The 27,947-nt window shown below is 38.5% G+C and overlaps 1 protein-coding gene across 1 annotated transcript in view; it reads left to right on the plus strand.

Moving 5' to 3' along the window:
* Nucleotides 1–368: 368 nt before the first annotated feature.
* Nucleotides 369–27,947, plus strand: part of LOC118808474 (zinc finger E-box-binding homeobox 2-like) — a 33,893-nt gene continuing 6,314 nt past the window's right edge. The window contains exons 1-3 of the mRNA XM_036571176.1: nucleotides 369–466; nucleotides 24,932–25,177; nucleotides 27,401–27,598. Of these exons, the coding sequence (XP_036427069.1) occupies nucleotides 409–466; nucleotides 24,932–25,177; nucleotides 27,401–27,598 (502 nt within the window). The 5' untranslated portion in view covers nucleotides 369–408. The remainder of the gene's footprint in view (nucleotides 467–24,931; nucleotides 25,178–27,400; nucleotides 27,599–27,947) is intronic.

The following is a 27,947-nucleotide window of genomic DNA, read 5'->3' on the forward strand; positions in this document are numbered from 1 at the left end:
CAGACTTTCCGTCTGATCTGCTGCTGTTTTGTTTTTGTTTTGCTGCTATTGCAGGCCTACGTCACAGATTTTAGCCCCAGCAAATGAACTCAGCTTGTCTGTGTGAATTATCTTCTCATTCTGCTCACAAAGCGCTTCCATTAGTTAAACACAGTGTCAAATCTTATTAACATCTCGGCCTTGTCCGTGTCTGCGCGCTCCAGCGCGTGCACTGGCAGAAGATCCAATAGTAAAACACACACACACACACACACACACACACACACACTTGATCACATGAGCGTGTGTCCCACGCGCAGCGGTGTGTGTGTGCGTGCGTGCGTGCGTGTCCGGCCCCTCATGACATCATCTGCGCTGGAGCGCGCGGCCGTGGCGCAGCCGGAGAGCCCGGAGCGCCGGAGAGTGGAGATGGCGGAGGAGAGAGGAGGGAAGCGGAGGAAGCAGGCGAACCCACGCAGGAACAGAGGTACGGAGGGACCAGGCTCAGGGTCTGTCGGGGGATTTCACACTCCGGTTGGGGGGGACTTCAGAAAAACGGGGAAACACACATATTTTCAAACTCACAGCCGCACGTGCACACGCATGTAGCCCACAGTGTGTAAGACAGCTCTCTCAAACTTTGGCAGAGTTAGCGCGAACATATTCCCTCTTATTAAAGAGCAGCGCCGGCCGTGCAGCGGAGTGGGCAGTGAGCGCAGACAGAGCCGCTGGGTGATGGAAGCGCGAGAGAGAAGTTGCGGTTTGCTCGCGATGTGGTCGCGCGTCGCTCCGTCTGACTTTATCACTTGTCGCAGTAGCTGACGGGCTCGGGCGCAAACTGTGGCGCGCGGCTTAACTTGTTTACCCTGAATGTAAATGTGAAAGTTTATAATATGTGCAAAAAGTCTTGTTCAGACTCTCTGCAGGCGAGTTTCGGCTTCTGTTCACTTCTAATTTGACTCGAGAGATTAATGTGCATCACTGTGTGGATGAAAACGCACTAATTTTTTGTTCTCGTTTAAACTCGATTATTTTGCTACATCCGCGTGGGTTATGTGTTTAGAGTGAACTGAAATGATCCTTTAATAAAAGTGGAATTCAAAACGGACGAGGGCTCCGCGATTTCTGCAGCGCTATAGGCGTCAAACTGGAGGTCAATGCATAATTTTTCTATAAAAAACTCGTTCTTTAATAAAAAAAATGGTTCTTTACGGGTTCTTTAGTAAAAAGAATCGTGCATAATCATGCATAATTAAACTAAGACTTTGGACCTCATTCACCAACCGTTCTTAAGAAGAACTTTCTTCTTAAAATCCACTTACGCAGTTTTCACGAAGATTCTTTTTCTGTTTTCTGTTTAGGACCCTGTGTTCTATATAGAACTGTTTGCATGCTTTAATGGTTCTTCGCATGGAGAAATTGTTCTTCAAATTCTTCAGAGAGTGTTGTATATGGTTCTACATATAACCTTTTTTTTTAAAAATGGTTCTATATAGCACCAAAAAGCGTTCTTCTATTGTTAGGGTGTCAAGCTTGTAACAGCAGAAGAACCATGTTCTACTATGTGTGTGTGTATATATATATATATATATATATATATATATATATATATATATATATACATAAAAAAACATTTTCAAACACAAGACCCATGTCGCCATGCAAAGAACCATTTAAGCATGAAATGGTTATAGAACTCATGATTCTACATAGAACAATTCCCTTTAACTAAAGAACCTTTGAAGAAAAATGAAGGCATAAACTTGTACATGCTCTCCTGAGAACGTGTATATCTGCTTGTCTTACATTTCAGAACAAGCTCAATAAAAACAATATAATCTCATGCTTTTTACAGATCTATTCTAGCATATGTTAAAGATGTGTTAACGTGTATTCAGATTATAATAAAGGGTGAGCAAGTAAATATGTAAATAAATATGTAAGTACTCACAGTAAGTAGTTTGCTAGTTACTAATTTAAGGAAAAAATCAGGAAAAAAAAAAACAAATAAAAAAACAATCAGAATGCATAAAAGCCTAGGACAGATCCTGATAGAAACAAGAAGCCCCCTGCAGTTATCTCTGATTTTCTTATTACAAATCAAGGCAAACAAATAGGTGCCACTCAATCCTCCACCTATTTTGGTCACTTGTGGCAGGCACTTAAAGCAAAAAGGTTTTTTTCTGTGACTTTTGACAGGACAAATACAGCTGCTATGAATTTTTCAGCATAGCATTTGCAGAAAGGTTACTATGCAGGCCGGTTTATAACGTGGATTATTTTTTATAGTGCTGCGTTTATAACCTGTTATTAGATTTGAAGGCTAAGACAGGGATGACTGATGCTGATTGCTGAAGGCAGTTGTTGCATGCTTTAGGCTGGTGGGTCCTGGAGCACCACTTACTTGCACATTTTGCTTTGCAACTGCTTCCTGGGGACGAGCATTTTATTGATTGATTTTAGAGTGTTCCCTGCTCTAACACACCTGTTTCAACCCAGCAGCTCTTTAGCAAGCCTTTCCTGAGTTCAGCAAGCTGTGTTAGACCAGTTTTAATATTAAACGATGCCAGACAGGGGTACCTTAAGATAAGGACTGAGAAAAAAAGCATTTTAGACAGTAAGAGATCCTCTATCCATTTTTATAATTGGCTGTTGAAGAGTGCAGTATTGACTTCCAGAGCAATATTAGCTCATTAGGAGTGATCTTACTGCCTAAAAGTAAAAACGTGAACCATATCACCACATGCATATGTTCACACATTTAAACATGCTTCCTCATCCGTAGTCCAAAGTAGCAGTTGGTAAGGTCTGTCGCTCTGAGATGTAAAGTATATGCATATGTGAAGTGGTGTATGCATATGTGTATGTGTCAGTTTGGTGAGAGAGAGGTTCCTCATTAGCATGCACCATGAGGTGTTGGCTTTGTCAACCTCACACCCCCATGTGAGCCTCTTTGAGTTAACAGGCCTGTTGCGACCATTCATCCCACCATCTTATACTCACATACACGCACATGTCTGTAGTAAAGCCCTGCAGAAGTGGACAATGTGAGGAGTCTCTCGCGCTTCACAAGTTGTGCAGTTCCTCTATTAGGTGATAATGTTCCTGGCTGACGCAGCAGCTGCAGTTGAGCTGTCAGCCGCAGGCTCGCGATGGCCGCACGTTTCTCGGAAGCATCAACTGCCTTCTCGGTCAGCGTACTGTAAAACCAATGACAGTCAGTGACTGTAACATAAAGCCAGGGCGACAACGGTATGTTTTCACAAGGAGGGTTAGGTAGTTCCTGTGTGTCCTATAATTTTATACTTGTTACACACATAAAGTGAAGCCGATAGGTCCTTATGAGGGAGCTCTCATCTCTATCTGCAGCGTTTGTGTGATATATGGGGCAGGACAGGGCTAGTCTTCGGAAATTAGAAATTAATGGTTGTTACTCTGCCATTTCTGCTGTTCCAGAATAAGAGCTGAGAAGCCAAATTAACCAGTGTAAGTAAAGGGGAGAACATTCTAGAACATGGCTGCCAATGTGTGGCCCTCAGGCCAAAGCTGGCCTAGGAGGACATTTGATTTGGGCCACCAGAAAGTTACCCTAACCCTAGACCCTTATCCAATGAGACAACAAAGCTGTTTACGCAGTGTGTGTATATATATATATATATATATATATATACATACATACATACATACATATATACATACTCCTATTCTATGAAGTTTTTTAGCTAATAATACCTACCTATCTTTCTTATTTTGATGTTTTGCCTTTTTGGTCCTCAGCTCACCACACATTGCTATTTGGCCCGAGATGAAAAAGTTTGGGCACACTGGTTTACAACAATGTGAATGAGGGAAAAAACTTCTAAAAAATATCTTGTGATCACCATCCCAGCTGAATCATTTTCACCAGAGGAGGATCAGTATTGTAATTTGTTGGGATTTGACTGGCCCATTTGTATGGGATATAGTATATCGCTGCTGTTGGGACAAAACCTTGTATGTCCAAAAAGATAATTTTACAAGAGAAGGAAAAAAAGGTTCTTAACTTTGAAAGGAAGTTAAAGGAAAAAAGATTTGTTTCCAAGTATTTTTGGACAATTTTTAGTTGCCCAATCATCATGAAAGTTTGACAGAACGTTCAGGGCAGCTGGCATTTTCAAATGACCAAAAAATCTGGGATACAAGGTTTTGTGCCAAAAGTGTCGACATGTAGACAGCCCAGATTTAAATTTTATAGTCCGATGTTCATGTCAGTGTTGTGTGAAAGGCGCCACAACCAATTACAATAACAATACAGCTTTGGCTGTGTCTATTTGTAGGTTTTGTTAGTACGTTTCTGTGAGGTTGTCTGAAATAGGACCACTATTACAGAAGGAGCTTCAGATTCTGTGAAATACAAAAGGTCATTCGCTCTGGAATTACTACTAATCAGGCTACACACATTTGCTTGGTAATCACTTAAATCACAGCACAGATAAAACTAGCTCAGCTTGAACAGGGCTGTTCGTGAACTTCATCCTGCTCATGTTCTAGAAGAGATTTTTTGGCAAACCCCGCATCTGCGATGTACAGTACAGATGTTAAACACGCACACACACGCCCCTCTCCCACACACATACACGCATCTGCACACCCCTTCGATCTGCTGTGTTCTCTCCTGCATCTCTTCTATGCCACCCCTTTCTATCCCTCTATCCCCATCTCCTGTCATCTGGCATATGAGCATGTGTAGGGCAGATGACTGTGCTCTGCGGCGAGAGAAAACACACAGCCAAGCAGTTCAGAGACTCTGGGAGAGTTCCCTGGAATGCTGCTCGCTCGCTCATGGGCTTGTTTCATGGGAAGAGTGACAACAACATAGTTCTCCACAATTAACACACCAGGACAAAGAGAGGAAAGGACATGCAACGTTAATGCAGAGCAATTTAGCAATTCATAAGGAAAAAAAAAAATCCATCTTCCTTTTATTGGTTTGGCATAACCTTCAAGGTTCAAACGAAGTGGTGTGCCTCTGACCAAAGTATGTTTGGAGGGTGGATAAAATTAAACAAACTTGACGAACGGAGCCGGAGAGCTCAGAGCGTTCGTCTGAGAAGCCAAAAGATAAAAACATCTTTTATTCTTTCTCTCTGCCTGTCTCGTTGATCAAAACATCAACTTGAGCCAAGCAAGTTTTTCAAGTTTAGAAACTCAACCATTCTCTGTATTAGGGGCACAGAATTGCAATCAGTGATATGGCACATGCCCACCACTGTACAGCCTTCAGAATAGTATGTTTCCTATGTGTTATATGTACTTCTGCATTTTGCACTAACTGTATGTTCATTTGCACTCGATCGTATGTCTGTTTTTGTTTCTTTCGCTGGTGCTGAGAAGGTACTGCAAAAAGAATTTCACTGTAGAGTGAAAATCATTTCTCAAAAGATATCGCTTCACTTCACTTGAAAAGTAAAGTGGTCTTAAATGCTAAAGAGGTGTTAAACTGTTGATGAAATGTGATGGATCAAAGCCATATGGTCTCTTGTAAAATGGAAGGAGTGTCTAGCAATATAAAAAATCATTTTTAAATATGAATTGCGGCCTATGCACATTGTTAGTGGCAGCAGTGACAGACTGATGGCTTGAGAGTTGAGTAACAGAGCTCAAATCCTATCGAATATCAAGACCACGGAAGAGAAGGAAATTGAGATGCATGGATGCTTTTAATCCTTAGAAACTGCAGTTATCACCCGTGATACCAAAAGCATGGTGTAATTCAGTATGATTATTTCACACTAATAGATAATTGCACCAAGTGCAGAAATGCAATACCACATTTGTGTTTGTAAGTAGAAGACATGACATTTAATTTTTTTATTTGAATTTGATGAAAGGTTATGGCTGTTATTGTGCACAGTCTAGTTTTGTGGAAAGAAAAGCCATCCTTTATATTTTTTGCCATGTTTTTGTCACTTCTTGACATTGGAACAAACTAAAAAAATGTGCAGACTCAGACTTGTCAATACAGAATGTAACGTGAATGTAAACATAATTTATTGCATAACTTACTATGTAATTAAAGGGAAATTATGTTTTTCTTTTTCTAAACTTCTGCATAACCTAAACACTGAAATGTAAACAAAGTCATTCAGAGTGGTTTGATGTGAAATGGTTCATTGTAGAGAAACTTCCTTTATAACAGTAATGACAGGAACCAGGGGTCACAATGTCTACTACACAAATACAGCCATTTTATATACTATCCAGAATGACCAGTGAACCTAAGTGTGTCTTCTTTTAATTTTTTTATGTAATGTTGATAACAGTAAAATAGCGGTAAATCTGGAAAAGTAAGCTTTCTTTAGGGACTACTTTGTCTTAAAACACCTTGCCTGCATACCTCTCTGGAATGAATGGATAAAAAAAAATAATTAATTAAAATTTAGATTATATCTTACCTCAAAACTATTGTAAAAAATGTCTCAGGCATAAGGCAGAGTGCTTGTGACCATTTCATTTAGTAACTTTCTGTGAGGAAGGTTTTAGAGGCATTACACTCTTCAGATGTCTGGTTCCTATCACCACCACTGTGAACAATTCTGACCCTAAGTTTCTCTAGAATGGAGTATTTCACATCAAACCACTCTGAATGACTTTGTTCACACCTTGACAGTTTAATTATGCAAACCTTTTGAGAAAAAAACAAAACTAGTGAAATTCTCCTTTAAACACAATTACATCATTACATTTGAATAGCATAGTAAAACAAGAATAATAAATGTATTAATGAATAAATATTAGAGAATCTGACTGTAAGGGAGTTTAGTTAGTTCTAAAAAACTAACATCAGCTGTAATGAAGAACAGCAAATAACACACTGTCACGTGGCTATTATAACTGGCCATTACGGCCTCTGACCTATCATTTGAGCACAAGCTAGAATTCTGTTGGATGGTTACAGCTCATTTCCTCTCCCGTTGTCTCTCCTCGTTCACCCCCCCTTCACTCTGTTGCTTTCAGCCTCTCAATTGCCTCCTTTCTTTTTTTCAAGTGCCAATTTATTTAAACTCTTTCCCTTTTTCTACATTCTCCTTCATTGATTTCCAAACCCCTCTCTTTGTAGGCAGCTGGGGTCCAGCTGTGTGTCTGCTGTAGTGTGTGTGTGTGTGTGTGTGTGTGGTTCTTTGGCATGGTCTTGTCACAGTGGGCAGTGCACGAAAGAGAAGGGGAGGGTGGTGGCAGAAAGACTGTAAGTGGGAGTCGCTTGTCGTTTTGGATGACAGAGCAGAACTGGGCAAAGAATCAGAGAGATTATGAGGGTGAGAAAGAGTAAGAGAGAGAGAGAGAGAAAGAGACAGAGAGAGAGAAACAGTGAAGAGTCCAGGCTCCGGGGTTTATTAGCGGTGCTCCTTATACGACAGGGCCGAGACGTCAGACCCAGCAGGAGAGAATGATTCGGAGAGACAGAAACTGATAATAAACAAACGGAAACACCAGGAAGAGAAGTGAATGTGTGTATGGTATGTGTTAAGAATGACAGGCTGATGAAGGAATTCTCTGACCAAAATACATCTGAAATATCAGACCTTTCAACAACTCCATGTGATAGACACTAACAGACATAGGTAAACCCTCTCTCTTAAGAAAATATGACTGTCTTACGGTTTAAAAGACAAAATTCTTTTTTCCCATTTTTTGTGTGCTATGTGATGTGAAGTCTGATTGACTTATAATAAATTAATATAATGTTAGCTATAAAAATAAGTTTTTATCCCATTTAATTTTGGGAGCAATTCAACTGGTCCACCCTCCATGAAACATTCTCACAGTGTAAGGGCAGCTGGCATCTTCAAATGGCGTAGACAAAAAACAAGACTGATGAGGTTTTGATATAACAGTGATCTTTAATAGTAAAGATAACAGAATTGTCATTTTCTTAGTAGCTGATTATTGATTAAGTTATTGTTCATTGATTTACACTTTTAGAAAGAAAGGGTTCTATTTAGTACCAAAAACGTTATTTGACTTGTAACAATAGTGGAACCCTCTGTGGTGCTATTTAGAACCATTTTTAAAAGGTTCTTTAAAAAAACATATATAACAGGTTTTCCATCGCAGGGAAGAATCACACAAGGAACGCTTGAAGAAACATTTTTAAGGGTGTAAGTTATTTGTGCCACTTATGACAAAAACACCTACACCTAAGAGATAGAAAAGAGAGAAGTGTTTTTAAAAGTTTTCAGAGATGAGAGCCTCTATGCAACTGCCTCAGTACTATACTAAAGCAAATCATATCAAGGTTCTAGGTGCCTACAACACTTGAGGAAGGCACTCAATGCAAACTGCACGTGCCACTTGTAAGGCTTTTCTAACTTTAGAGGGTAAACATATAATTAGTAGCCCCTATTCAGAAATGTGAAAGAATGTCAGACTGATGGAGGAACTCGGAACGTGGAGGTCTGATATCTAAAATATCAAACCTTACAACACCTCCATCTGATAACACTAATAGATGTAGGTGGATGTGTATGTGTGCTTCCTGGTGTCGTGAGAGAACGTGGCTTCTCCTGAGTGGGAGATTTTGTGTTTTGATAGGACGCTTGCATCACATGAAACAAGTAGTCTGCACAGCAACACAACATATTCAACCGTTCTGTGGTCACAGAGATTTTATAAGGAGTGTTGGGGTCAAACTCAATGAGCATTGATCCCTGTTCTAAAAAATACAGTTCTACACAGCCCACCAAAAGCTTATCAAAACAAGCATTTTCTTTGTCTTATTGCAATACCTTTTTAAAGATTAATCAGGTTTATTTCATGGGAAAGCTAAAATTACATGTGTATTACTATCTTGGGAACAATGTCATGCCCCATGAAATTTATCCCCTTGTTACCATGAGCACTCAAACATTTCAGGTGTTTAAACTCTTTAAAATCTTCAATATGTGGTTTTAACAACCATTTGAAAATCATTATCCAGGCAAAACTATTCTTTACACCAAGAAAGAACAGTAGCAGTAAAAGTTTTAATAAATAAAGCAATAAGCCAAATGAGGCCTTGTGTTACAACGATTATACCACAGTTCAAGAGTGTTGATAGCAGATACCAATGTTCAATAATAACGTATTATTAATAATGCTCACAATGTAGTTCATTAGCAAATATATAAATAATTTATAAATAAATATAAATATTTCATTTGGTAACAAGGAGTTACACAGTTTTTTTTTCTGACTCAAATAAATACTTTGGATGAAACATTGCAATGTAACACTGTATTTTAGAGTAACAAAAGCAATACTTTACATAAAAAATCAACTTCTTCCCTGTTCCGCTTTTTACAGTTTTGGCTCTGAATGTTAAGCAACACAAATCCTTGACGGGTACTTTTTGACTGAAAAGTAAGATTGAGAAGATTTTAATTTCTCATTTTAACCCTACACAAATCCAAACTTTTGAAGGGCAGTGTACAAAGTGACACTGACCCTAGATCAGCTCCTCAACCTCAGAGATATTTAATGCACTTCTGAGTGTGTCCATGCAGTGCAGGGCATGTGTTAGAACAGTTACGCTGAGCAATGTGAGAAAAGAGGGTGTGACCGCACATGTCATCACTTCTCTTCTAGTGTTTGTGGACTTGAACTGCCCCAGCTGGGCCGCTGATGAACCAACGATGAGCCAACGATGAGCCAAAGCCAGATCAATGAGATATTTGTCAAGCTGAGCCTTTTGTTTACTCGTGAGAGACTAAGTCTTGTGATGGGTCGTGATGGACTGGCGGTACCTTTGAGCTGAGTGAAGTCTGTTTGTCTGCTTGCTGCTTGTGGTAGCAAGTTGACACGGTTAATTTACACTGTTTTTTTTTTACACACACTTGTAAATACAAACACACAGATAACAGATGCAACACACACACAACACACACATATACAAGTGCACACACATTTGCAGAACCATCCATGCACCGTCATAAACACTTTAGCAGTAATAGAGTATATTTGAAAGAAATGTTTTTTGAAGATATTAGAGATAATAGAGAGAGAGACAGAGAGAGAGAGAGAGAGAGAGAGAGAGAGAGAGAGAGGCTGTATCACAAACCGCATACTACCATATTAAAATTGTATGTCAAAAATAGTACATCACCATTTGCAGCACATTCATTAATGTTATTAGTATAGTAGTGTGTGGTTTGAGACTCCTGTATGCCTGTGTCTCATTTACAGGGCTGAGACTTTTTTTCTTTTGTTGCATTTCTTGGCCACATACACCATAAATACTGTCCCATTTCAAAACAACATGGAAGATCCTTAAAATGCAGCCAAGAAATGTGTCCTTCTTTGGCTGAATAATGAGGACGCATCGATTTATCCTTAACCTTGATTTTCCATAAGCCTCTGCATCTTGAGATACTATGAAAAAAAACTGTTTTTTAAATGTACCCCCATTTGTTGCAGAAACTGCTTATAGATAGCATTGGTGTCTAAGGTTGTCGTACCAGTTTCGCTCACATTAATTTACATATGTAAGGTAAAGGATTGTTTATTTAATTTCAGTTTGTGTCGTTTTTTTTTTTTATTATTTACGTTAATAGCTCTCTCCCTAAACTGTAGCTCGCTCTGTTCAAACACCACAATCTCCTGTCTCACAACTGACCAAGGGGCAGGAATTAGGCCCCTTTAAAAGATGGGAATCCTTGATAGACCGTTTCATTTGGATTTACCTATCTAGAAAGACTAAGGACATGTCAAAAGACACAGCCTATCTAGTGACAGTCCTTTAATTGAGACACATCAAGCAAGTTACTCCTTCTCCTGCCTTTCTCAGTACCTAAAATAAACAAGTACAAAGCAGCCACTCAGCCACTCTTACACAAACCCACTTACCTGTAACTCCAGCACCAACACTGCAATATAACACAGCTTTAACTAGCAGCTCTCATCTTTATGCAGAACGTTTTTGAGCACGAGTGGGCTGCACAATGAACATCTTAAAATCGCAACCACAGAGTCTGCACGACTCCCAAATCAGGAAAGTCTGCTACGCTTGCTCACGTTTAATGCTTGCTCGCAGTAATAAGCTCAGGGAAATGTGGATGAGGCCTGAGAGGACCAGAAACTTGTGCTTTCCAAAACCACAAACCCTCATGCTTTATGAACAAGTCACAGGACATGACAAAAAAGAGTACAGCATGCAGTAAAATAACTGAAAATAGTCAATATGGTCACGTAGTATGCAGCCGTGGTTATAAAGTTGGTCTCACGTGTGATGTGATAGGGAAGGATGGTAGATAATCTCAGGATTCTACATGAAGGAAGTGAAGGCATGAGAAAACACAACTTACTGCAGAAAGATATTATGTAAGAGACTGATTTTTTTTTACTCTGTGATGTTGCAGATAAAACCCTTTCTAGATAAAACCCTTGAAATCTACGGCTACACAGATGCACTTTTGACTGGACCGGCATTAATAGATGATCTGAAAGCACCACAAAAGTACACTATGTGTCCAAAAGTTTGCAAACACATATTCATCCAAAGTTTCATCTGAAATCAAGGGTATTCATAGAGAATTTGTCCCCCTTTTGCTGCAGTAACAGCTTGTACCCTTTGGGGAAGGCTTCACACTAGATCCTGGAACATTACTTTGAGGATCTGATTGCATTCAGCCACAAGAGCATTAGTGAGGTCAGATGGATGATTAGTTCTGGATTACAAACGTCACTCCAACTCATCCTGATTTATTGGATGGAGCTCTATCACTCCAGAGAATATAGTTCTACTGCTCTACAACCCAATGCTGGGAGGTTTTATACCCCTCTAGCAGACTCCTAGCATGATGGACGGTGACTTTAGGCTCATGTGCGGCTGCTCAAGAGCATCACATTCTACTGGCAATGCTTATCTATGGAGATTAGCTGTGCACAATTGAACACCTTTGTCAGCAATGGGTGCATCTTAAAGTAGCTGAATTCACTAATTAGGAGGCCTGTCTGGATACCTTACATACAGTGTATAAGAGAGAACAGTAAGGAGTTAGAAGAGTTAAATTACTAGTACAGTCATGGTGCAGAGAAGCCAGGAGAGAGAGGCAATTAAATGCATTGTCTAGAACTGTGGTTCTGCCAGTTTGGAAAAAAAGAGTGGTTCTAAAATTCATAAACGTTTGTGGCAAATAGGAAAGAGAGACCAAGAGTGAGAGAGAAAGAAAAAAGAGAAAAAGAGAATAATGAAGCGATAAAGAGAGAGATAAACAGAGAAAAAAGAGAGTGCGAGAAAGAAAGGGGCAAAAAGACAGATATCCGAAAGAGACACATGGAAAACAAAATGAGAAAGAAATGGAAAGAGACAGGAAGAGAGAGGTAGCGAAAAAGAGAGAGAGTGAGTGGAGAGAAAGAGGGAGAGAGAGCAGTATCTCAGCAGTAATGAAGTTTCTTGGCCATGGATCTGAGACTGTTACATCATGTACAGGATATAGGTAATACACTTTAATATCAGTAATAGGGAGTGGAGGTGTGAAACTGGCCAGAGAGCCTCATCAGAACTACACACACACGAACAGAGATACACAGGACACACACAGCAATGATAGGAGGAGATGAAGCAGAAGGAGGAAAGGAGGGGGTTGAGAGAGTGAGGGAGAGTGAGAAAGAGAGAGAGAGAGACAGAGAGAGAGAGGGAGAGAGAGAGAGAATGGAGAGAGAGAGAGAGAGAGAGAAGGGAGGGTTCCCCCTTTCCCCCAACTGTCGCCATAGCCCCCCTCACAGAGTCCCACTGACGCCACACGCTGCTCCTTTCCCCCAAAAACCACATCACACACACACACACACACACACACAGACACACACACACACAGACTTCAAACGCACTGAAGCCCGCCAGCTTTCTGCTTCAACTTACAGAACTCAAATCCCAGTCATACTCTCTTTCTCTCCTTCTCTCTCTCTCTCTCTCTCACTCACTCAGTGATACACATCAAAGATCCTCTTAAACTTCCAGTTTGCCTTTTTAAACTTCCCACTTTTCCAACTCTCTCAATTTGTTTTATTGCGTTACGTTTTTTTCCACCATTCGTTCTTTCTCGCTTTCTTTTTGGAGAGATCAGCACACACACACACACGCACACATACACAGAGGCACACAACCACTTCCTAGCTGACGAGGGTCGTTTTGCTGCATTGGCACTTTCTTTTACTTTAATTAGAGTGTTTCTCAAGGCGTTGGTTTAGGTTCACATACGTGCCACACAAGCTCCAATTGATTCCAGCAAAATTACGAACACGCACTCGCACAAGCATAAGCAGATGAGTACGCTCGAGACTTACGCACACATGTACACCTACACCAGGCCAGTAGGGCCAGCGCACAGGGGCCTCGGGGGGTCTCAGACCACAAGGTCCAAGGCAGCTCAAAGACTGAAGGTCCACTGTAGAGGCAAAAATTAGATAAAAGAAAAAGCCAATGACTAAACAAATGTCCTGCAGGTCCTTCAGCACAATCCCTGCCACCTCCTGCAAAAAAGCCCTCAGCCCTCTGCAAATAACTACACGTGCAGGCAGGCATGCACACGTTTTGTATATATTGTATTATTAAAATTTTAAATCTTTAAAAATTCTCCACCAATAATGTGCAGAAATGTAACTGTACACATGAATTGTGAATTATTCACAACTTAATAGTTATTTTTCTTGTCTTGTGTTTTTTTTTTCTATTATTCTGTGTTATTGAGGGTTGGGGGGGGGGGCTTCAAAGACACTTGTGCCCAGAGGCCTCATGAGACCATGATCCGTCCCTGACCTAGACCAGCAAATCAAGCAGCTGTATATGTAATGTAGAGAGCAGTTGATTTTGCTGTTGATTTTGCTGCTCTCCATATGCATGTACTTCTCCTTTTATCTTCTCTACAAACGCTTACATGTCTTCATACACAAAGTGCTGCATTATGCAGCGCACTCTCCCCTGCATTTCCTAAAAGTGTCACAAGGTGGTGCTGAGAAATACTTGTTTGTGGAGAGAGCAAACATTCAAACATGAGCATTGGAGAAGGTTTAAATAGTATATTACTACACTGCTTTATATTTTAAGTATTGAGGCAGTATCAGGACCATGTTAAAGAAAATGGATGCTTTGGAGAGCTGAGGTAGAAATGCCACTGGAGTCCATTAAAGAGGAAACCGTTCCACCACTGTGAATACCAAGCATATTTGTCAAACCCAAAAACTAATTTCTCAGCGAGCTCAACAGAAATGTTGCAACTCAAGTGCGACTAACGAACTCTCACAATTTATAGCTGTTAAGCTCAAAGAGACACTTTATTTTGGACCTCCTATTAAAACTTCAAACCTTTTGTGTTAGTGTGTGCTCTGAGCTCTGAGAATGTTTTAATATTCACGAACCACGATTGTGCGGTTTGTGCAAATGCGCAAAAAAAGAGCCACATCAGATAGCTTGGAAGAGGTTGCAAACATTTTCTTATGTTGGGAGGGGAAAGGAAAAAAACGAGAAGAAAACAAATTTGGGGGGGAAGCGTTGGTATTTATAGTGTGGTGCGAGCAAGAAAAAGGGAGGCGGTGAGGGAGAGAAAAGGAGAAAGAAAAAGAGAAAGAGAGAGGGAGGGTGAGAGATGTGTGTGAGAGAGATGTGTGACAGGAGTGTAATGAAGAGGAGTTTGATACAGAGTGCGGTGCATGCGTGGGATCACACAGTCTCTTGTGCATTCCAGTACTGCCCCACAAACCATATACATACATATACACACACACACGCACATACACACACACACACACATATATGCACACTCCAGAAAGAAGACAAACACACCATTAACACTAGCATACTTACTGTGGAAACACCCTCTCGTGCAGGAGCACTGAAACAGTTATAACAAGCAATAACCATCTATAACAGTACTGTGCAAAAGTCACCCTTCATTTGTTTAATTTTCAATCAAAACTGCCATGAAGTTATACTTTTTTTTAGCATCAGGGAAAAAAATTACCCTGAAGCCTAAACAACTAAATATAATTAGTAATTATTTTTCTGTAATTATTATTATTGTAAATATAGTTACATTATGAATATTAGTAATTATATTTTCATAATTAAAATACTATTTAGTTTGTTCACCCTTTGCCATTATTGGAGCTTACATACATGTTGTGAGACTTGCTCTTTGTTTTTCAAAGAAATATGCAGGGATATTTTTCCACACCTCCACAGTTCAGTCACAGAAGGTGCATTTTCTCCTTCTCCCAAGTAAGCAGCAGCTTCTTTTCCTTTTCTCAGTAAATGCATCTTTCCAGCTGCTCTTCTTTTCAGACTCGTAGTGTTGAGTTGTCTTCTCACAGTAGAAGGATGAACAGAAACACCGGTGGATTTTTTCAGTTCTGAAGTAAGAGTGGAGCTTGATTTTCTCCTCTCTCTCAAGGATGGAAGCTTTAAGTACTGTTTATCTGATGGCGGTAGTTTTGGTGGTCTGCCAGGTCTTGCACTGTTGTTAGGAGTCACATTTCCTTTGTATCTTTAAACAAATTTTTGAACTCCAGTTTTGAAAAAACAGAAACTCCTGTATTTACACTTATTATCTTGTATCTAATCTCCTCAAAAATATCTCCTGAAAAATGAATAACTTGTAGTTGATGACTTTTGCACAGTACAGTACAAGCTTACACATACATTTTAGGCATTTGAGAGAATGAAATGTTACTGTATATATCTGAGCAGTAAGTGGTTTATTTGTTCAGAAAAAACAGTAACATCAGAATAGATATAAATGAACCAATAAACAATACATTGTGATTTTATGGGTGTTAGTTTAACCAACATTTCAAAAGCTCTCTTCAAGAAAGCCCAACATTTACAGTTACCTAATTTATCTAATCAATCTTTCATTAATTTAAATCAGGTGTTCTGCTGACAGAATATAACAAATCCATGTAACGCCTAGGCTACATTGAGAAGTCAGAAACTTGTGTCCTGTGTTCTTCTAAGATTTAATTAACTTTTAATAACACAACAACTAAAAAAAACATTTTTACTAATATTTACTGTGCTTATGGCATTTGTTCTACAGTGGATTTAACAGAAAAAACACACTTACTGCTGAGATAAACAGTTTTCATGGCTGCCTAAGACTTTAGCATAGTATTTTATATCCTGGTTTGGCCTGATGCATACAAAATCAGTCAAGCCTACTGAGCTTCATATTAGAAGGTTAATGCAAGACCAGTGAAGAGCTTTTAAGCTCCCCCCCTAAGCCACAAAGACAAAACTAACACATCAGAGGGGTCTGCATTCACACCTAGCTTTGATAAGAAACTTACCTGAGTCAGACAGGATATAGTGTGTTTTGTGGCTCCTGACACAGCAGTCACTTTAAGCAGCGACCTAGCCAGCAAGCCTGCATGCGCGCACACACAGACACACACACACACGCAAAGAGATGTGAAAATAGGAGAGGTTTTCTCTAGAGAGTATACACACACGTGCGTGTGCACCTCAGATGGTACAAGGTGCTATTTGTGTGCTCGAGGTGTTATCATTCTCTGATCAACTGATTATGGATAGTATCAGATAATATTTTCCACTGGGCCCAGACAGGCATCTCTCTTTCTATTTTGCATTCTTTGCATTTCTCCATCCCTCCCTATTTCTCTAATATCAAGAATTCAGTATTTAAGTGTCTAGTGACACTTGTCTAGTGAAAATAAGGGCTTGTGTGGCTCAATACAGGTTGCATCAGGTGTTCTCTGAAGAAGTGCGTTTACAGTTATATTCTTGTGCTCTGATGCGGGGTGGTGTGGGTGTAGCTGTGTAAAAAGCGTTGTCACCATGCCACTGGAGTTCAGCTTGGGGAATTTCCCAATGTACCTCTCTCCTCGGCTGTTTGAATATCTGCTCTAGAACGATCTGAGTCAAGGGTCTCACGCACAAACACACACACACAAACATGTGCACACAAAATTGCACATTACTTTCGCTTAGTTTAAGCTCTTTCTCCCCCTTCTGTCTTTCTCAGAAGTCTTCCCTCTTTCCTGTCTCTCCTCAACTGAATGACACCCCCAGAGGGACGAGCCCTACTGAGGAGGCCTGTGCGCTGACACTGTAATGTATCAGTGTCATTATCCATCACTGCAGTCACAGCCCGGGTTAATCATTTTAATATGCCGTGAATAGCAGGGGAGGGCCATACTTAAGTTTATATTAAGTTTATTAGTTAGGAAAGCTGAAATAGAATTACCCTAATCATGCTCTGCTCACCACTCTTTTGTAGGGCAAGCTTTACAGAACGTTGGCAATAAACCTACTCAACCTAGTGAAAAAAAGATTTAGAGCATGTTAATGTTTTCAAACTATGTTTATTTCTGTATTTTTGTTAAACTTCACACTGTTAGGGTAATTTTGGGTGTAGCTTTTTGTCATATAATTGAGCTAATGATAGCATGGCGGCAAATTTGTTGGTGCCGTTTCCAACCTGCCTAGCTACAACACAGTCCAGCTCAGTAGTGTAACATTTTAAATGAGAAACTCAACATTATATAGTGACTTTAAAAAAGGGTCGCTACATTTTCTCACTAGGCGGAATAAGATTTTGCTATTGTTTTGTAAAGCTGGTCCAACCTAGCAACAGTTGCTACAAAAGGAGATTTGCAGGTAAAGCATGGACAACTAACTTGGTGCAAAGACTTTGTAACCACTAGTTGAGAATGTTCTGGTGTAATGGACACGCGTGTCAGTGTATAGACTGTAAAAAGAGGAACAGGAAAAAAGTTGATTTTGAGTGTTTTTGAGATTTGGAAAGTGTTATTTTACCTTCAATCAAAGTATTTATTTGACCTGTATAAAGCCAGTTAAACTGTCTGTTACTAAAGGAAGTAAATGTATTCGTTTTAAATGACAAAACTTCTTTTTATTACAATATACCAAATTGATTACAAGAACAATGAAAGTAAAAGTGAAATGAAACACGACTGTACAGTATATGTATGCAAATAAATATGACCATGAATACATTTGATGTTAGATGTTAGCCATTTAACCCCTTAACCTCCAGACTTTTATTCCTTACCCTCATAACTATATAACGTACATCGTAGTTTCATAGTAGTTAGTATGTAGTAATTCTTACTGTTTACTGTACAATTGATAACTGAATAATAAGCCTAAAGCAGGGCTGCCCAAAGTGTGACCTGTGGGCCAAGTTTGGCCCATGAGTATGTACCCCACCCTCTCATCAAATGAAAGAAAAAACATATTTTTATTCTATATATAACATAACATTTTCTTTGAAGTTTGTATTATTTAAATATTTTGGCAACAAAATATAGTGTAATGGTGTCAAAAACATAAACAAAAAATTAAATAAATTTATTTGTATACTGTGTGGGAACGCCTGGCCTAGAATTTAAGGGTTCGAACTGAAGTTAGTATAGAATTATTTTTTGTTTTTGTCCTCCGACAAACACACAAAAGAACATTAAATATCTTTAAACATGAATGTGTCGACACAACCACACACACACACACACACACACACACACTCATCCAAACATTTATAAACACAAATTTGGCTCTGTATATAAACACCATACCCCAATTTTATTACTCTAAATCTACTTGAATCCTTTTTAGTGTGGCAGTAATAAAGTCAAACCGGGCAAAGGGGCCTCTGTAATCAACTACATGAACAAAGAAAACCACTTAAAAAGCCTTTAACTACAACTACAGATACACCGCTGTAAGTGCGTGCGAGTAGCCTTGGATGATCATTGTTACATCTGTTTAGTGTGAAAGAACAATCATTCAAGCAAACAACCACTGCTAGAGTCACATACAGTGAAACGTACACTGGCTTGTCCTTTAAGGTGATAACATAGTGCTATACACACAAATACACTCACCTCACCTCAAACTACCCTCTAACGCCCTTACCAGAGTACAGAATGTCACACATGCACTATCCTTCATCCCCCCACACACAGAATGACACACTTTGAAAGTGAGCTCGTAGTCAATGTGGCATCTGTATTCAGCTGAAGAAGCATGTTTTGCACTGGTTATCACTGCCAGACATGACTGTCCTCTGAGCCAGGTATTAAAAACAAGAAAATGACAAACACCATGACAGGGCCGTTAACAGTTCATCTTTAGAGCTGTATTTCATGTGCTGTGTGTTCTTAGTAATCTACACTTTTGCTATGTTTGAATGCACACTTTTTATCTCATGTTAACACGTATTCAAATGGCTGACGTTTGAGGGAGCTTTTGTGTCTTCATTTCATGTGTTTATATGTGTGTCTGTATATTTCTGACTGTGTATGTGTGTGCGTCTGAAAGATACCATAAAGGGTCGTAGGAGGTGTTGTAGCTGTGATGTGGTGTGTGTGTGACTCATTGTTAGAGTGTGAAAATAGCGGCGTCAGATAATTCCGCATATGTTTTTAATGTTTTACATTTTAGGGACGGTAGAGATGAAATCGTTCGCTGTTTAGTAAAAGGTCTGTAATAAACTCTTAACTGTCGTGGAATCGGATGTGAATGCTCCTCACCTCTGCTACAAGGTAAAAGTAAACATTTTTATCTCCTGCTGGTTTCTGCCTTGAGTACTTGACCTTTTCTGTTAAAAACAGAAGAGGTGTTCTGTGGTGAAGTTAAGTCTAACTCATTGATTATGTTAACTGATTCTTTTGGTGGTGTAAAAATGTAGTGTTTAAGTCTACAGTAAAAGAAAGAGTTGACTTAATCTCAAAATGGCTTGAGCTGATGCGCTCCTTCATGTTTTCATGTGGCTTTTACTGTACTGATAACTTTTTCATACTGTAAGTTTCCATATTTTCACACACAGCTCTCAAAATAGTAATGATTTTGATTCATAGAGTTTTTGTTCTATGATTTTCAAGAGTTGCTCTCAGTGGTGAAGTTGATTTTGAAGTTTGCCTATGGCTTTCCTTGTGTGCAAAAATGAAAGTTGAGAAACACCTACATATCATGTAGTACCACAGTGTCAAAATACAATTTATTTATGCTATTGCTAAAGGTATAATATATATTAAACCTTTTAAAACATAAAAGATAAAGAGTTAGCATTATCATTTACATGATTAGAACTGTTAATTATGTTGTAAATTTTACAGTTATATTGTTATGTTAAAATGTGTTAATTCACAAAATAACCATATAAGTATAAAACTACTAAATTATTCTACTTCAGATGCTACAGTACAATTTCACAGGATTTCTACATGTGTACAGCAACAACTGAGATTAATGTTAATATGTAACATCATGGAAGAGATTAGTGCAGCTTTAAAATGTGAAGTTGCAGCAAGAAAGTCACAGTTTACTAATTTTATCTACTGTTCTCTAACATCACTGCATCTCAGTTATCATTTATTTCCTTAAACACACCACATTTATGAGAAAACATTTTGAAAACATCGGATGATTGTGTCTCTTTCCTGAATTGCTAATAAAAGTTTACTCTGTCAAACAGCGCAGGTAAACTATTTTTTATTCTTAGATTTTATTGCACACTGTCTTCTGGTGCTGAGATGAACATGCAAGGTTTCATGTCACAGAAATGTTTAAATTCATCTCAGAGTTTCTGGGGAGACAAACCATTCTTCTAAATGTAATGTAAATGTAAGTTTGGTTGATGTGCATGTTTTTTTTTTTCAAAAGCAGCACAACTTTTTCTATGTGTTACTTGTATGTTTCATTTTAATTTATTAATGTAATTTCTTTTTTCAAATAATGCTAAAACGTCTAATAAATATATTATAGTGAAACTATAGATATACAACTCTGTATGGATGTTTGATTAGTTTATACAAGAGCAGAAGCATTAAATACTTCATACACTACAGAAAGAGGTCAAACTCAAACTGATGTCACTAATAACAAAAGATCAGGAAAACATTTTAATGTGACTGGTATGGTCATGCACTGTGCAGAACTGCAGATGAAACATCACTTGGTATATAATTATATATCCATTCTTCATCAAACGCATTAATCTTAAGTTAGTTAATCATAAGTTAGTAAGATATTGCTTGCATTTCATCTATCTGTGCCATACTGATTGTCTCAGTACAGGAGTTTCTGGATCCATTTTGCATTTTTGCACATAATGACCCATTTCCACATAGAAAAGTCAAAATCTAGTTCTAAATTAATACTGTCTGGTGTACAAGAAGCAAATTAAGTCTTATTCTAAATTAAAAAAAAGAGTTTTCTCTTGAAAAGGTTAATGAAGGTCCATGGCACTGTATTTATCTGTTTGCTGCTTCTGTATAACAGTATTAATGTTAGGGTCCTCTGTATTCAGTGCATACACAAACACAGGTGTACATATGCAAACACAGTCACACTGCATTGGGCCCTGTGTTGGCCCAGAGTTTTACTGGCTTAAATGTAAGAGTGAAGAATGTGATCAAGCCCAGATATATAAATAAATCCTTCAGGGGGAGATAATGAGAGCCATCCCTGCACAATGTAGACACAGGCCACTGTCATTCACTGCCACGGCAACACAAATTACACTCCACTCAGCCCTAATGCGGAGCAGGCCCACTTCTGCTGTGCTCACAGGGAAGCTTCACCAATGGAAGTGGCACAGCGCATAAAGCTGTGTATTTGTCAAAGCACTTACATGATATGATTTTTTGACTTGAAAACATATCGTTGGTAGAAATATGGCAAGAAGTGTTATCAAACTCGCAGACGTAGAATTTAAACTCCTCATGTCTTCCCAGTGTTTGCTGGAAGTGCGCTTGACGAAGGTGTTATGTGACTGAAATGCTGAAACATCTGGACTACTTTTTTCTTTTATAAATATATATTGGCATGCTAAACTGAAGAAAATTCAATTTGATTCTGTGTGGCCTGTGCACCTATAAAATAATGATTTGGACAGTTTTTTCTTATGCGCGCTGAGTTTGCTCTGGATTACTTAAAAAAAAAAATGAAGAAAGTGTCAGTGTGAAAGTGGGAGCAGTGTAGCAACAGAGAGTGTGTTTTGAACAGTGATCATGCCAATGAATGTGGGTATAGTACTGTGCACAAGTCAGAAATCATGTTTCATTTATTTAATTTCCAGTCAAATCAGCCATTAAGTACAAGTTATTCATTTTTCAGGAGATATTTCTGGAAAGATTAGACATAAAATACTTCCTTTGATCCTTCCACTGTGAGAAGACAACGCAGCGCTACGGGTCTGATGTTCAGCCATCAGGAATCCGATACTGAGAACAGGAAATAGACATCAAAAAAGAAAATTCGTCACTCAATGTGTCTGGGATCACACGGACTGTAAAAAACAGAAAATGCAACCAACTTCTAAGACTGAACTTTGGAGGTGTGAAAAAATGTCCCTGCAGATTTCTTTGAAAAACTGAAAGCAAGTCTCTTAAATAGAATGGAAGCTGTTACAAAGTCAAAGTGTGGACACTCTAATACTAATACTCCAATACTAAAAAAAGGATTTTTAGATGTTGAGGCTTCTGTATTATTTTCCTTTATGTTTTCTGCGAAAAATGGATAATGTGTACCTGATGGCCATTTTGGCTGGAATTTAAATTAATGAAGGGTGGTCTCTGACGTTCGCACACTACCTTAAGAGGTAAAAGAAGAAACTGTGTCAGTGTGAAAGTTGGAGCAGTACAGTATTTTGAATAGTGATCATGTCAATGAATGTGTGTATATGCTAATATGAATGATCACACAAGGCTCACATTCATCTGAACAAGTGGGGTTATTGCCCCACTATTCTGCACAGTCATAACAGTAAAGGTCATGTTGTGCATGGTGAGTGTGTGTATGTGTGTGTGTGTGTGTGTGTGCGCACAAATATAAGGCCTTATCCAAACCTCAGGCTCTTCTAAGTGAGTGGGGTCATTATTGTGCACAGTCATAACAGAAAAGGTCAAATTGTGCTCTGTATGTGTCTGTGTGTATGTACGGGTTTGCAAACCAACTGGTGGGAAAAACACATATTTGGTTTGTCCTGTACACTATTGCAAAGGTGTATTACTCATGAGTGAGCAACAGTGGGACTTCACATACACACACACACTCACATACTGTCAGTGCTGCATTGTTATTTTTTCCATCACAGTCGAACTGAAACTGCAGCTTCCTGCCATGCAATGCCAATATGTTCACACTTTGACTGAACTGATTAGAGAGAAGGTAGTGAACCTAATCATGTATACACACACACACACACACACACACACACACACACACACACACACTGTACATACACCTTTGTCAAATGGAGAAAAGATTACAGATCAATTTTCCCTTTCTTAAGTGAAAGAATATTTTGATACCTATTCAACAGATTTTTCAAATCTTTCATATACATACACACACACACACACATATATATATATATACACATGTGCTAACTGCCTATAATAACCATTCGGATTCTGGAGCTGTTGTTACATTTGCTTAGAATTTTTCTATCTCTGTGTTTTAATTATAACTAATTATAAGATGACTTACATTTTCCATATATATATATATATACACACACACACACACACACACACATACATATATATATATATATATATGTATGTATATTTTACACACACACATATGTGCCAATTGCCTATAATTACTATTCAGACTCTCGTTACATTTGCTTACATTTTTTGAAGGCATTCCATCTCTGTGTTTTAATTATAACTTTAAATGCCATGCAAACGTAATTTCATAGAACAGAGAGATAAAAGATTTGACGCTTCTTTGGCACATATTGAATCATCAATCTCATTTTCAAAGGGCGCAGAGATAGACAGCACCAGCTGACACAATATTACGCTTCCACCACAAATACTTTATGATACATCAGAGTTTCGCTGAATGCAAGACAGTAACTTTTACCAGTTTTTGGTGTAAAGCAGGCTTAACTGGAAAGATATGGCTATTATGATACGCAATTGTAAACCATCAAATAGACTGATCCTTTGTCACCAGAACTTTCACTTAGTATTTTGAATTTGGTCTTGCTCAGTGAAACAAGACGCTCCTCCAAATACAGGTGGTTTTAATGTCTTTCAGTTCTTCATTTTCAATTGTTCTTTAGCCCAAAAATACTTCACATCATTTGGAAAAATTATAATGAAGCAAGTCTGTGGGTGCCAGTCCATTCAAGTGTACATATAAATGTATTATAGCCATCTGATATGAATCATATGCTGCTTTTAATCAAGTTCCTCTAGGTCATTTCTGACTTTTTACAAAATAAGTGTAATAAAAACTCAATAAGTGGAATAAAAATGTAAGCCTGCAGGGCCAGCACACATAAAACCAAATGACTCATTATATTTTTTGCAACAAGGGGAGAATGCAAACAATTTTGCTAATTGTAATATCAAAACTGTTCTAAGTCCTAATTTTTACTCTTTTCTTCTGAAATCATTTTGTACACTTACTCCAGCATAATTCACATTTCTTTCTGCTAAATTTCTTTATCATCAAACACATTAGTCACGCCCCACAATCAAATAAAGCCATTAAACTATTGCTTTTATGCCACCTTACTGATTGTCCTAGTTTAGGAGTGTCTGGTTCAGTTTTGTATTTCTGTACATAATGGGCCAAATCAATATGAAAAAAGCTTATTAATACTCTGTCTGGTTTTTGAGAACCATATTAAGCCTAGGACTAAATTAAAAATAAAAAAAGTTGTCTCACACCATCTGTAGCATTTTATTTATCTGACACTGCCTCATCACTTTACGAATTTTATCAGTTTATGTTCATCATTACCAAGAATGCATTTTTCATTACTGCATGTACCTTAACATGAACAAATGTTAAAATCTTAAATGTCTGTCCTGCTGCAGTTGTAAGTTTCTGTTTGTGGTTAACGTTTTTCACTATACATAATACACATTTTTTCCCAACAGTAACACATCACATATTGTGGTGATCTCTCATTTCTCCGTTTCTCTCTCTCTATGGTAGTTGATACAGAGTGCTCTCTAGACTCTGAGGGAGAGGATGAGGGGTGTGTGTGGGGGACGGACACGCAGGATGAAAGAAACGGGCAACATAAGATGAGTGTGACGGCCAGCAAGGGCACAAAGCCCAGCAGCCCTGCTCGCTTCACCCGTGCCCACAGCCTGAGCCCTCCTGACGAGCATTGGGACGAGACCACTGCCCTCCCAACCACACCCGGGGAGACAGACCACACTGCACAGAGCATGTACAGTAAGTAGCTGTCATTCTTTTGAACAGATGTGTTCAAAGACAAAAAAAACATTGAATCAACGGACAGCACCCATAAGATTAGACTGAACTAAACGAAGTCAAAGAGATATAAAAAAAAAAAGTGTTCAAAAATGGCCAACAGGTCTTACTTTCCCCTCTCAGAAAAAGTGTACCTTTCAGGGTACATACATGGTCACTGATGTGCTACCTTGAAAGGAGCATAACTGTATCATATTCCACTGCAGTTATATTTTTTAAGTTTGACCAAATACATATACATACAGCCATTAGTCTAGATTGCTTGTTTTTTTATGACAAAAAACATAAGAAAAGGTACAAATATGCCTTTTAAGGTAGAAAGTTGGACCTTAAGGACCATGTTGTACTTTTCAGGGTTTGAGGTTGTAACTTGGAGGACTAAAATGGACCTGGACTGTAACCCCTTTTTTATCTGACAAGGCAGTCAGGCATTGCAAAACCCTGACATTGCAGGCTAATTATTATATTATTAAGCTTAAGATTTATCATTCAGTAATTACTATGAATTATTCAGTAACTACTATGAATTATTTGCTATGAACTGCTATGAACCTAATATGTAATGTATGTTGTTATGAGTTAACTAAAGTTTGGTCCCACATTCAAGTCTTTGAGAATTTAAGGGTTTAAGAATCTTCAAATTTTAGAGGAATACACTGACTTTTTGGTAAATCTGAGATTATTTCATATCCATGTTTGGCCCCTTGAACTGCAGGATTATTATTCAGCTATTTATCATAAGACTAAGATTATTCTATATAGAACTACTTTAAATTATTTACTAACTACAACAAAACTAATAATATGGGCCTTCATACAGTCCCTTGCAGTTTAATGGGTTAAGAGGTCATGCTAGCTTTGGTCTATATAGATGTCCATATTAAAAAGCCAAGGAAATATTAAAACTCGTGGATTGTGAAATACAAATTTGTTAGTTATGTTACATGACATCTTCCGCTCGAAAATAAAACTGAACTTATCCCATATTCTAAATCAAGCAGCACTATATGAGTTAGCTTTCATTTTACGCATACACATTAACCTCTGTGTTTAGTTATGATGAATTAAGTGTGATTATAATCATTGCAGTAGTCATGACTCTGTACCAGTTCTGAGAGTTCAGCAATTTCCAACGCCTCCGAGATATTAAAAATGATAATAGCCAAACCGTGGACGGAAATTGAAACCTCTTGCTAGCATTCAGATAACGCTGAAGTCACTGCAGTATGAAGGGCTCTTTTTGAAAACGTTGCCTCATCAAGCATGACAAAGGCCTGTCCCATCAAACAAGGTGACGTTCCCATTCTGAAATCAAAACTGAGCGTATAAGGCTTTCCTTTTATATTTATGGACATCAAAGACTTGCACGGCGTGCCTAGAAACATTAACTGCACTCTCTTTCTGTCTCTCTGATGAAGGAGAAACAAGTTTTTACTGCAATGAAGCACTCTGGCTCTTCTCTGGCCACATTAGAGAAAGCTGGAAATATGATGCCAACATCTGCAAACATTTGAAAAATCCTCCTCAAAGTCACAGCGCTGTGCTGGCATCTGTCCTTCTCTCTTTCTTTCTGTATTATTATCTGATGTTTTTCTTTTTTTGCTCTCTGGCTGTTATTGGTCTCATGGGAGAATCTCAGTAACATTTTCTTCATTGCAGTTTTCATCATTCCCATTATAGAGCCTTTAAAATTCCCTCCCTCCTTCTTTAGCAAAGATTGCACACACACACACACAATTCAGTTTTTTCCCTGTGATGTCTAATATTGTAGTACAGGTAATCCCAGCCTAATACTTAAGAATTGCGCTGAACAAACCTGCTTTGGCTCATAAGCTACTACTGCACCGTGCATAAGCTGAACTGTTGTAAAAGGTAAAATACATAGTGTCAGTTTAAAGAACCCCCATATAAACAATTAGCTTATATTATGTGTATATACAGAAAAAAATGTATATGTTTAGGTATGTATATATGTGTGTGTGTCTATATAGTCACTACTGCAATTGCACAAAGCAGGCGTCCCCCCAACACACAGGCATTATTGTTCTTAATGTTACAATATGGTAAGTGAAAGCTGGTCTTGGATTAGCATGAAAAGGCAACTTTTTCTTGGAGCAAGTACTATATTAGACAGCAAAACAGATGATGAACTAACACCACCACATCCTGTCTCTGCTCCCTCAGCGCAGAAAGATGCCCATGTGCTGGAGGACTGGGCTCGTTATGACTTCCTCATGCAGCTGAGAAAAGAGACCCACCTTCCCCGTTCACGACACAACCAACAGATCAACGGCTCCATGACCTCCTACAACACTGGTGCTATGCAGGAAGAAACATCATCCACCCTGTCGCCAGGCGTTGAGGAGTCACCTGACAGAAAAGGTATCTTTCTAACATGCATGGAGGCTTGGGTCTGGAAAAACATACTTTCTGATTTTTTTGTTTGTATATTGTCATTGATATGTTAAGGGAGTAGTTTGGCAAAAAAAAGAAAACAAATTTGCTCAATTTTCCCCTAACCTAAAGGTAGTCAATTTTTGCTGTCCACATCTTTAGTTTGCTTCTTTAGTTTTACAATGAAGCTACAAGGATAAGGTAGTAGTGGAAGTTTGTTACCAAAAATTAGCATCGTACAAACTGCAGGCCTAAATCATCAACATTTAAAACGTAACATTTTCCTCAAACACATTGTTAAGCAATCTCTCACAGATTTGCCTATGTGGTTCCTGAA

The sequence above is a fragment of the Colossoma macropomum genome, unplaced genomic scaffold (assembly GCF_904425465.1).
Source record: "Colossoma macropomum unplaced genomic scaffold, Colossoma_macropomum, whole genome shotgun sequence".
Taxonomy (NCBI): Eukaryota; Metazoa; Chordata; class Actinopteri; order Characiformes; family Serrasalmidae; genus Colossoma; species Colossoma macropomum.